This window comes from Eubalaena glacialis, chromosome 3 (genome assembly GCF_028564815.1).
Source record: "Eubalaena glacialis isolate mEubGla1 chromosome 3, mEubGla1.1.hap2.+ XY, whole genome shotgun sequence".
NCBI classification, from domain to species: domain Eukaryota; kingdom Metazoa; phylum Chordata; class Mammalia; order Artiodactyla; family Balaenidae; genus Eubalaena; species Eubalaena glacialis.
The window spans coordinates 14,849,373-14,862,361 of record NC_083718.1 but is presented as its reverse complement, the minus strand read 5'-3'; the positions used below and the strand labels follow the sequence as shown (position 1 = coordinate 14,862,361).

The 12,989-nt window shown below is 36.9% G+C and overlaps 1 protein-coding gene across 2 annotated transcripts in view; it reads right to left on the bottom strand.

The window, feature by feature from the left end:
• Positions 1-7,295: 7,295 nt before the first annotated feature.
• KCTD3 (potassium channel tetramerization domain containing 3) overlaps positions 7,296-12,989 on the bottom strand; it is a 62,887-nt gene continuing 57,193 nt past the window's right edge. The window contains exons 16-18 of one of the 2 annotated variants that reach the window (XM_061185301.1): positions 9,962-10,146; positions 9,740-9,878; positions 7,296-8,989 (exon numbers count right to left, since the gene is read on the bottom strand). In XM_061185301.1, the coding sequence (XP_061041284.1) occupies positions 8,428-8,989; positions 9,740-9,878; positions 9,962-10,146 (886 nt within the window). In that variant the 3' untranslated portion in view covers positions 7,296-8,427. Of the gene's footprint in view, positions 8,990-9,739; positions 9,898-9,961; positions 10,147-12,989 lie in introns of those variants that run through there. The other variant, XM_061185302.1, reaches the window with a different exon arrangement.

Sequence of the window (12,989 nt, the reverse complement as noted above, 5' to 3'; positions counted from 1 at the left end):
AAAGCTGGATGAGGGCTCCACACCCCATCCCCACTGGCTTATCACACATCATAAATGCTGAAAAGCCATTGCTTGTTATCCTATAATCCTTTAAAGAAATGAGGAGTGTTTTTGAAATTGTTCCTCCCTAATTAGAGGTCTAAGAACTATTATTTTTCTGGCTGTCTGAAATGTGGGGTTTATGTCTGTATGAAAATACTTATTTTGCTCTCCTTATTTTGTGGAAGCTAAATAAGCATATAACTTTTACTTGGCTCATTTGGCAGTGACGCCATTGTTTAAACGAATAATCAGTGGCAATTTCAAGTTGGCTCACAGTTGCTACCGGTAAGTGAAGTTACTAATTTAAAAGCTAAGGATTCTTCTGAGGGGATGTCATTGCTGCTTCTCTGAGCAGCACAGCACTGCTTCTGCTTTCATTCCCCTATTTCCGTGAAAGTTGACATGATCCTGTGAGGAACAGTTCTAATAATAGCTGCAAAATCAAGTCCCAATTTCAGACCAAGCTGAAACACTTAAGAGAAAAACAAACTCTGCACTGAGGCTACACATTTGGCTGTAGGTTCTATTTGATTGCAATGTTTAGGGATAAATATTTACCAAACCACATGAACTTGTAAATCAGTGTCCGTTCTTACATTTATGAATCTTCTAAAAAACTAAGGAATAAACAGCTAATTTATAGATTTCAAGGAGAAAAATGAAGGGTTTTGATAGGTATTTTACATAGTTTTGAAACTCCAATCAGTACTTTACATAAAATTCTCTCAATTCACTGAACACCCAGGAATACTGACATCTTCAACTTGGCACATTTCACATGGAAACTGTTTTATTTGCATTTTTAAACTAGCCTACGTGAAATAAAAAAGGAAAAATTTTGTGTTCCTTCCAGCCTTGAAATTATAAAATTAACATTTATATGTAAATACAGGATTACATATATGAATATATATGATATATCTGTACTATATCCCTTCATTTCAGAGAACTACTAGAATCACTTAGAGCAGATGATATTTAACAGTACCAATTTCCATGGGTCAAAAGGTTTTGCTATTTACTTTATCTGGATTATAAAGCTATTGGTAAGTTCTACATCAAGAAGCATTTTTTTCCCCAAGTCAACATAAAATGAAATGTATTTAAGTTTGTTCTTTATGGAAAACAATGTAAGAAAACCCCTTCTTCATTCCTAAAGGTCTTAATGACTCCAGGAAGTTATTTTGAATATGTATGTCTAAAACACAACTGTCGGACATATATTGTGAATTACATTCAGAAATAGGTGGATTTCCCCAAAGCTGAGATGGCAAAAACTTGTAAAACAAGGAATAACCTTACTTACTCTGCCTGAAAATGATGAATTACCCTAAATGTCCAACAGTCAAAGATCATGAACTTTGGGGGTACTGAGACTTTACCCAAATCTGCAGAAGAGCAGCTCCCCAGAATGACCAACTCCTGGACAAGCCTTGCCAATCTTAAGTGTCAAAAGCACAGACCAGTATTAAGCAGAAGTTCTGTCCCTTGTTAGAAATGCTACAAGCAAACGAATCTGAAATAACTGTGCACATTTGGCAGTGGATGTTCAAATTATATTTTTTCCTCGCCAAAAGTTTTATACTTTCTGAAATGGAAACAGGATTGGCTAATTTAGTTTACAGGTTTTAATTCCCACTTGTTGATTCAGTCTTAGCTATTTAAAGCTGGCACAGATGAGACAGAAAACTGTTCCTTCCCAGTCCTGTGCTTGCATCCTTATCCTTGGTCTACTCCTCTGCAAATATGATTGGCTAGTCATGAGTGGATTCAGGAGAATAAGCACATCCTCACTATTGAAAAATTAACTAGACACCATTATCACATTCTAAAGCTTCAAAGGAACATAAAAAGAAAATTGCAGGGGGTTTTATCTTAAGTTTTTCTCTACTTAATCATCTATTTAGACATCCGGTTATTACATGAATTCGTTTAGCTGAATCATTTACATTTTGATCCCATGGCTCAGAGTGGACAGAAGCCCGCACAGCTTCCACCCACACCACCACCCTTGCAACACTCTGAACTCTACTTGTATTTACTTCAGAGAAGCCCAGGATGTTGTCTTGCTACTTTAAGTGGTAATGTGTGCCAAGCCCCTGTTCAACAGTTGGTCTCACCCCTGGAGATTCTGATTCAATTGGTTGGGGGTGGTGCTGAGGCATCAGTACCTTTAAAAGCTTCCAGATATTCCTAATGTTGAGTACCAGTTTTGTAAAGAACCTGGAAGAATACATGCTGTGCACAGGGACTCCAGTACTCGCACACTTCTCCTTTACAGAGACTACAACAGGTGGCTCTCTCTAAATCTGACTTGTGTCCCCTCACTTGAAGAGGCCACATACTCAGCTTAAATTTTAAGAACTGCTTTGTTATGCCTGATATTAACTGTTTGATAAGCGTACACACCTATGCTTTTATAAGCTCTACCAAGAATTGTATTTATAGATGATCTATTGCCATTTCTACTAAATGGAAAACCTAAATATGAATCTGTTATGGTACCTCATGCTGATCTAAAAACCATGTTGGCATCAATATAATTCAATCTGAACAACCTGTAAATAAAACATAGGCCAGGTGGAATAATTCAGTGAGAAGGAATTAATTATGTCACACATGAATAGTTTATTTCCAATGCACAAATATCATGTAAATTAATCTAAAGATGGTTTGCTTAATAAATATTTAAATGTGAGCCAAGTTTGATTTAATATATTTATGAAAAAATACTAACAGCTCTGAGTTGTATTTACAGTTTACACATAAATGATAAAGGTGAGCCCATTTAAGAAAAAAGGATGTTCTGAATAACCTCTCAACCATCGATGAATTAGATGAATGTTAGAATCAACTGTAACACATTTTTTCAAAACATGAGTCCCAACCACCAGAGATTCAAATTTAGCAGGTAACCTCAGGTGACTCTGATATAGAAGCCTGGATGAGAAAGCCGGGAAAAGACCATAGGCTGCTGAAACAGATGTGGGTTCACGAGGTGGCTCAGTAGCTAAGGAGCCTTATGGTGAAATTATTTATCCTCAGTGGGTCTTGGTGATCTCATTTTGAATGAGGATAACAATACTTATCCTAGTGATATGAAAATACTTGAGTGTTGTTTTGAAGTAATTTCAGAATTCCTGGAAAAACTTTTCATCGAGAATTATAATTCTGTTGTTTTTCATCAATCACACGAAGTATATACATATTTCTTTTTTTTTTCTCAATGTATTTGTTTTTTGAAGTTTTTTCTTGTAGTTGATTTCTAATCTCATAGTGTTGTGGTCAGAAAAGATACTTACGATTTCAATTTTCTTAAATTTACCGAGGCTTGCTTTGTGGCCCAGCATGTGATCTATCCTGGAGAATGTTCCATGTGCACTTGAGAAGAATGTGTACTCTGCTCTTTTTGGATGGAATGCTCTATAAATATCAATTAAGTCCATCTGGTCTAATGCATCATTTAAGGCCTGTGTTTCTTATTGCTTTTCTATCTGGATGATTTGTCCATTTAGGTAAGTGGGGTGTTCAATTACCCCTGTATTATTGTGTTACTGTTGATTTCTCCTTTTATGTTTGTTAACATTTGCCCCATGTATTGAAGGGCTCCTGTGTAGGGTGCACATATATTTACAATTGTTGTATTTTCTTGGAATCATCCCTTGATCATTATGTAGTGTCCTTCGTTGTCTCTTGTAACAGTCTTTATTTTAAAGTCTATTTTTCTGATATGAGTATTGCTACTCCTGCTTTCTTTTGATTTCCATTTGCATGGAATACCTTTTTCCAACCCCTCACTTTCAGTCTATGTGTCTCTAGATCTGAAGTGGGTCTCTTGTAGACAGCATATATACAGGTCTTGTGTTTGTATCCATGCAGCCAGTCTATGTCTTTTGGTTGGAGCATTTACTCCATTTATATTTAAGGTAATTTTCTATATGTATATTCTTATTACCATTTTGTTAATTGTTTTGGACTTGTTTTTGTAGATCTTTTTTCTTCCTTTCCTCTTTTGTCTTCTTGTGATTTAATGACTATCTTTAGTGTTGTGTTTGGATTTCTTTTTCATGTGTATATTATAGATTTTTCTTTGGTGGTTACCATGAGGTTTTGATATAGCAGTCTATATATATGTACATGATTGTTTCAAGTTGCTGATCTCTTAATTTCAAATGCATTTCCAATATCCTGCACTTGTACTCTCCTTCTCTCATGATTACTGGTTTTGATGTTATATCTGTGTGTGAGTGATTTCCTACCTTTACTATATGTTTGCCTTTACCGGTGAGCTTTCCCATTTCATAATTTTCGTTTCTAGTTGTGGCCTTTTCTTTTCCACTTACAGAAGTTCCTTTAGCATTTGTTGTAAAGCTGGTTTGGTGGTGCTGAATTCTTTTAGCTTTTGCTTGTCTGTAAATCTTTTTATCTCTCTGTCAAATATGAAGAAAAGCATTGCTGGGTAGAGTATTCTTGGTTGTAGGTTTTCCCCTTTCATCACTTTAAATATATTGTACCTTCTGGCCTGCAGAGTTTCCACTGAAAAATCAGTTGATAGTCTTATGGGGATTCCCTTGTATGTTATTTGTTGCTTTTCCTTTGTTGCTTTTAATATTTTTTTTTGTCTTTCAATTTTATCAATTTGATTACTATGTGTCTCGGCATGTTCCTCCTTGGGTTTATCCTTTATGGCACCCTCTGTGCTGGGTGACTGTTTCCTTTCCCGTGTTAGGGAAGTTTCCAGCTATTATCTCTTCAAATATTTTCTCAGGCCCTTTCCCTCTTCTCCTTCTGGGACCCCTATAATGCAAATATTGGTGTATTTAATGTTGTCCCAGAGGTCTCTTAGACTGTCCTCTTTTCATTTTGTTCTTTATTCTGTTCCACAGCAGTGATTTCCACCATTCTGCCTTCTAGCTCACTTATCCGTTCTTCTGTCTCATTTATTCTATTGATTCCTTCTAGTTCATCTGTTTATTCTTTAGATTTTTCTAGCTCTTTGTTAAACATTTCTTGTGTCTTCTCGGTCTGTGCCTCCATTCTTTTCCTGAGTTCTTGGATCATCTTTACAATCATTACTCTGAACTCTTTCTCAGGTAGGTTGGCTATCTCCACTTCACTCAGTTGTTCTTCAGGGGTTTTATCTTGTTCCTTCGTCTGGTACATATTCCTTTGCTGTCTCATTTTGTTTAAATTTCTATTTGTATTTTTATGTATGTAGTAGCTTAGTTATGTTTCTCTATGTTGGAGAAGTGGCCCCCTGTAGGGGATGTCCTATGTGTTCCAGCAGTACACTCCCCTCTTGTCACCCAAGGGCCAGGGGCCAGTTGGTCCCAGGGTAGGTTCTGATCTGTGCTGTGGACTCAGTTCTACAGGCTGCAAGACTGTAGTTTCCTTGCTTCTGGTGTCTGCTCCCTAGTGGGTAAGAATGGTAGAGAGGTTTGTGCGGGCTTCCTGGTGGGAAGGGCTGGTGCCTCCCCACTGGTGGGTGGAGCTGAGTCTTGGCCCTCTGGTGGGACGAGCCCTGTCAAGCAGTGTGTCTAGAGGTGGCTGTGAGTCCAGAAGTCTTTGGGCAACCTGTCTGCTGATAGGTGGGGCTCTTTCCCACCCTGTTGGTTGTTTGGCCTGAGGCATCCCAGCACTGGAGCTTACAGGCTGTTGGGTGGGGCAGGGTCTTGGTGCCAAGGACTCAAAATGTCTGACTCCATCCAGAGTTCACATAGGTCCCCACATCTGCCACCAGCTTTTATGACCCCAAGAGCCACAGCTGCCCCTGCCTCCCCAGGAGATGCTCCAAGACTAGCAGGTAGGTCTGGCCCAGGTTCCTATGGACTCACGGCTTTTGTCCTGGGACCTGGTGAGTGTGGGACCTTGTATGCACCCTCTAAGAGTGGAGTGCCTATTTCCCCCAGTCCTGTGGAGCTCCTGCAATCAAGCCCCACAGGCCTTCAAAGGCAAATGCTCTAGAGGCTCCTCCTACCAATGACTGACCCCTAGGCTGGGGAGCCTGGCGTGGGGCTCAGAGCTCTCACTCCTGCAGGAGAAGTTCTGTGATATAATTATTCTCCAGTTTGTGGGTTGTCCACCTGGGTGGTATGGGATTTGATTATATTGTGAGTGAGTGCACCCCTCCTACTGTCTCATGATTTCTTCTTTATGTCTTTGGATGTAGAATTTTGGGGGGGGTTGGGGGGAGATTCTAGTCTTTTTTACTGATGGTTTTTCAGCAGTTAGTTGTGATTTTGGTGTGCCCATGAGAGGAGGGTGAGCTCAAGGTCCTCCAAAACTCCACCATCCTGTCTGAAAAATCTCTGTTCACAGTTCTGGAGGCTGTAAGTCTGAAATCAAGGTGCTGCCAGGGTTGGTTTCTGGTGAGAGCGCTCTTGTAGGTGGCCATCTTCTGAGTGAGTCCTCACATGGCCTTTTTTCTAAAATCTTCCTATTCTTCCTTACAATGATGGACAGTGTTAAAGATGTTCCTGTTCTCCTAAGAAGAAGTGAAAGAAGAAGTTCACACAGCACAGGTGAGGAAGAGAGGAGGTTGCAGCGTGCAGGTGGCTGCAGAGGGTTTTTTTCCCCTTTCAGTCTCAAAAACTCTAATAAGGTAATTATCCCTGCTATGCCTAAGTTTTTTCATTATAATCTGCTCAAGGTTACAAGTTAAGTGCCAGAGTAGACTCAAATTCCTGCTATAACATCAAGGTTCAAGCTCTTGTTAAGTAAGTGAAAGAGAAAAGATTTGTAGTATAATGCAACTATAGTACAGAATAATGGTATAGTGAATTGCCTTTTTATGAGATTTTACTATATAATAATTCTTTAAAAAAAACTTCCAGTGGCCTTTTACTCTAGGAAAAGATTGGGTAAACAACACTCAATTTGTAAAGAAGTTTTCTTACTTGCCCACCCAACTTTTACATGAGTATGATAATAAGAAGGGTGTAAGAAAGAGATAATTACAATCCTTAGTAATAATGAAATTATGCTTTGCCTAACAAACAATATTTCCCCTCATTCATTGGTAATTAATAAATACACGTTAGTTTTCATACATATAAATTGGTTCTGCTCCCCTTCCCCTTTTTTATTATGGGAAAAAGCAAAGAAAGACACATGAACAAACTCATGGTAGGTGCACTTTAAACAGGATAACTGTTCCTTAAATAACTAACTGAAAACAAACACAGTCTTAATCAATCACTTTTATTTGACTTGACAAATAAATACAAGAGAATGGCTGTGAAACCACTGGCAATATAGTAAACTTCTTCTTCTTTAAAGAATTTATTTTGACTTGATCCACTTATATTTCTCAGAATGGGAATATATACATTATTCACCAATAAATGCTTAATGCTTTAAATTTACAATTACCTTATTTGCAGAAACTTGGAAATCATTCCAATTAAATGGAAAAAAAAATACAAAAATTTTTTTGTTCTTATAAAATTCAAATTCAAAATATATTTAAAATATTTCTACAGCAGCCAAAACCTTTAACCAAAAAATTCAGAACTGCAGTCTCAAGCGTAACAAAATGGCCACATTCTAATTAATTATCTTGATTATTAACACAGGAAAAAAAAATATGGTGGCTCCTAAAACAAGGCAGACTAGCAACGGGTACAGTTTTCCTTTGTGGGCACTCAAAGCTGTCTTTATTATTTATTTTTATTTCATCTGTTCAAACACAGACAATTGCTCCAACTTTAAAGAAAGTTTAAATTGACTTTTGACCAATTTAATATTTAATATTGGTGATGCTTGCTAAGATTTAAGAACTCACTCCAACAATGAGAATCAGAAAATGACCACAATTAAAATAAAATTATCCTAAAGGACTTCCTACTACACAGAGTAATCTGGTATTCAATAGTGTTTTTGAATTACATATTTTTTCACAAACATAGCACCTCATTAAATACCTGGTAAACCACTTTGCAATCACAATAAGGGTTGGGAGACTAAGCTCCAAAGAGAATTTGTAATTTGCTTAATATAACATTGCAAGACAAACCTCAGGCATAATCAACATTAGGAATGCAGTCTGTTGGTTCCCACACTCTAAGGGGATGCTCATCTATATGGGCACCATCCTATTAAGACATGGTACTATGCTTCCAAAATCCACAGAGTAAACATTGAAATAGACTCCTGCTTTACAAACAATCTAGTAAATGTGCCTGTAAAACCAAAAAAAATTTCCAAAAGATCTGAAGAGATGATGATATGGTTATTTTATCTCCTTACCCCAGGTAATTCTGTCAAAAAGATACTGAATGACGTCCAATCTTAATTTGTAAAGTTTTGGTGTAAAAGCTAATGTATTGAAATCCAGTAAAGTTTAACTCTTATCTAAATTAATGAAACTACTCATTTTCTGAGTTTTCACAAGCTGTACTCTTGACCTGAAGAATCACTTTTTTTGTGCCGAGGAGACGGAGTAGTCTTCGTAGGAGATGGGGATGCAGTACCAGGTGAGTCAGTTCCTCCATCAGAGGTACTTGGTGATGATGCCAGGTGGGGGACTTTCTTTCTTCCAAGGAATCCTCCTCCTTCAAATCCTCCTTTCTTCCGTAACTCCACTTTATTTTCATTTTCATCTTCTGATGACTTTTTCTTGGGTTCTAGAAAACCTTCAGCTATTTTATGCACCTCCACTCCACTATCTGATTCTCTCAAACTTTTAACTTCTGTTCCAGGAGACTTTCTCTCATACACATTACATTCCCCTGTTGCCCGCTTCACTTCAGCTTGTATTGGACCCAAGTTACCATTTTCAGGGACAGCTCTTTCTACATTTCTGTTCAAGTTCACAGTCTGGAAGTCCCTGTAACTGTGAAAGCTCTCAGTCCTCCTTGCTCTTGCTAACAAGGGACTTTCTCTGTAAGGCCTCATGGAACCATAAGTAGCTGCTTCGTGGATGGTTTCATGGTGCTGGAGCTGAAGACTGAAATACAGTTAATAATTACAGCTCACATTTCTTTCTGGGATTTTTCAGGGGCACATCTCATTAATTAAACTACCAGTTAAAACATAAATTTTATAATGAATACTATATCCTTATTTATATATATAAAAATGTATTTTAAGCACACTATATACTGTATGTGTGTGTACAAAATTAACAATGCAAACAATACACCACACATATATATTCGCAATGAAGCTAGATTTTTGAATAGCTGAAAAAAGCTGGGGAAAACACCTTTAAAACCAATGTGGAACCAACACAGTTCCAGTATTTGGCCCTTAATTCAGATTTTGGAATTTTTTAAAAATATGGTTAACTAAAACAATATACTAAGGCATTATGTACTTTTAATACAATGACAAAGTAAGATTAGACAAGATAATGTAATCATTTTTATTAATATGTCCCTAGGCAATAGGAACACCAGTTCCACATACCATCTAAGGGGACATGTGATTTTTCTAATTTCCTTTGAATGAATTCTTGATCACATAATAGGCATCCAAATTGGCAGCAAGTCACAAAATAAAGGGCAAAAAATGTTTTTTATGAAAAGAAACTTATGCATATAGATGAGAAATTTAGTAAAAAAAAAATTAAAAAATTGAATAGCAACATAAAGTATGAATTTAAAATGTACTTTGAAAAATTTGGCTTTAAAGAACTATGTGATTACAATAGCTCAGCCAATTTTCCCAAAGCAATCAATTCAGCTCTTTAACCTACCTAGAATTTGATTCACGAAGACGGCTATGCTGAACCACAGAAGTTGCTGGACTGATGTTAGGAGTAGCGCAGCGAGATGTGCTCAGATCACACTGATCCAGTAATTTGAGTAGCTCCTCTTCAGTCGGACCACCTACATCTTAGGAAAACATATATCACTATAATCAATCACTTATGTCAAAAGCCTACCCTGTGCCAAACACCTTTCCATATGGAACCTACCCTTATCCTCACTTTTGTTAACCATATCCATGGCAGTGGTCAGATCCCACATCTGAATGCTGCCGTTTGTGTGGCCTGTGAACAAGTAGCGCCTTGGCCTTGAGCCCATCCTACTGGAGCCCTCACATTCTCTCACTGTAAATGAGGATATTGTAGTACAGTCAACAGCTTGGATCTCACAGATTCTGCAAAAGATATTGTACAGTTGTAAACCATGAGGAACAAATTACATTTTATAATTCAGATTTTTTAATTAATTGTCTGTTTGCAAAGTTACAGTTGACTCTTCCACATATATAAAACAGATTTAAAGGAGTCAAAGAAAGTCAACAGGAATAAAATTCAAGCCTTGTATTCTCCAATATATTAATACTCAACTTTTTCAAAGCATTTTTATAGCTATCTTCATTGACTTTTTTAATAAAAGAACCTGACAAAGAACAATTATCCACATTTGACAAATGAGGAGACCAAGAAATAATGTCAGTAAATGATGTCCCAAAGCCATAGAAGGGTTAACAGAATTGTACTTGATTGAAACATTTATCCCAGCCTACTTCAAAACAAAGTTGAGGAGGCTTATTAAAAAAAAAAAAAAAGTTATTAACAATTAGTGCCAGGCAAATGCAAGGTCCGAAAATAAAGGAGGAAGAGGAAATACAGCTCATATTAATGTGAGAAACATAGGTACAGAATATGAAGCTTAGCTGAGCTTCCTAGCAGGCAGGGAAAAGGATGGTGCAGGGTAAGGGGGGAGTTAATTCCTGCAATGCCCACATATAGCAAGTGACAGAGCCCATCCTGGTCTCATTCCCAATCTCAAGGCGAAAGCTTTTAGTATTTCACCACTGAGTATGAGGTTTGCTACAATTACTTTTGCAGATATTATTTATCAGATTAATGAATTTGCCCTTTATTAAGTGCTAGGATTCTTTTTTAAAAATCATAAATGGTTGCTGAACTGTCAAATGTTTTTTCTGTGTTTATCAAGATCACTTTTCTATTTTTGTTAATGTAGTTAATTATTTTTCAATAATATCTGTGAATTGACAAAATATTTTTAAAAATCTAGATTCCTGTTTCTGTTTAAAACTACAGTCAGCCCTCCATGATGTGGAACCCACAGACACAGAGGGCTGACTGTACTACACCAGTTTATATGAGGGACTTAAGTATCAGGGGATTGTGATAGCCACCTGCAGGGGGGGAAGTCCTGGATAAAGATGTCTCACTGTAAATAATAATTAAGAAAACAGTTGGACGAGTATTGGGGGATTGTGGTATCCACCTGCAGGGGGTAAGTCCTGGATAAAGATGTCTCACTGTAAATAATAATTAAGAAAACAGTTGGACAGCCCCATGCAAATCAATGATGGTAAAACACACCCTCACATCATACACAAAAATAAACTCAAAATGGCTTAAAGACCTAAAAATAAGACATGATACCATCACATTCCTAGAAGAGAACATAGGCTAAGCATTCTCTAGCATAATTCGTACCAGTGTTTTCTGAGGTCAGTCTCCCAAGGCAATAGAAATAAAAGCAAAAATAAATTAATGGGATCTAATCAAACTTACAAGCCTTAGTACAACAAAGGAAACCATAAGCAAAATGAAAACACAACCTACAGACTGGGAGAAAACATTTGCAAATGATGCAACCAAAAAGGGCTTAATTTCCAAAATATACAAACAGCTCATACAACTTAATACAAAAAGACAACCCAATCAAAAAATGGGCAGAAGACCAAAAAGGGAACCCTCCTACACTGCTGGCGGGAATGTAAATTGGTACAGCCACTATGGAGAACAGCATGGAGGTTCCTTAAACTAAAAACAGAGTTGCCATATGATCCAGCAATCCTACTCCTGGGCATATATCCAGACAAAACTCTAATTCGAAAAGATACACGCACCTCTATTTCACAGCATCACTATTCACAATAGCCAAGACATGGAAACAACCGAAATTGTCCATCAACAGTTGAATGGATAAAGAAGATACCTGTTTTCAATGGAATACTACTCAGCCATAAAAAAGAATGAAATAATGCCATTTGTACCAACATGGATGGACTTAGAGATTATCATACTAAGTGAAGTCAGTCAAAGACAAATATCATATATCACTTTTATGTGGAATCTAAAATATGACACAAATGAAATTATTTATGAACTAGAAATAGACTCACAGACATAGAGAACAGACTTGTGGTTGCCAAGGGAGAGGAGGGATGGATTGGGAGTTTGGGATTAGCAGATGCAAACGATTATATATAGGATGGATAAACAAGGTCCCACTGTATAGCACAGGGAAATATATTCAGTATCCTGTGACAAACCATAGTGGAAAAGAATATGTGTGTGTGTGTGTGTGTGTGTGTGTGTGTGTGTGTGTGTGTGTGTATATATATATATATATATATAAAACCAAATCACATTGCTGTACAGCAGAAATAAATACATTGGAAATCAACCATACTTCAATAAAATTAAAAAAACAATTAAAACAAGCCTAAGTACATGAAAACAAACATATGAATATGATTTGGCTCTTTTAATTTTTCCTATGGGATAGATTCCTTAGAATTACTTCTTCTTTAAAAGTTTTTACAAGTTTTTTTCCCTGCCTACTTATAAAAGCCCTTTCATAAGAACCTGAACTGTCTTTAAGCAAAAAGCTTTGCTTCACATTAACTTCATAAGGGGCTGATTTCCTATTTAATATTACAAAGTAATTTGTACAATTAGTTTTTTTTTTGGAGGGGAGGGGAATAAAGCCTAAGGGCCTGGATTTTAAATGAGAGAAAAAAACATTTCCAACCTGGTTCCTTGGCTTATTATCTTTACAACTATAGCTTTTCCTCTGGAATCATAAACTTAAAAACTATAAAACTTGTTTTATCATGCAGAAATTGTAGTTGATTACAACACTCTGCTATTGTTTGAAGTGACAGAACAATACTTAGGGAACAACACTGGAGAGGACATGAGCACTGAAGAAGAATATGAAAGACTACATTGT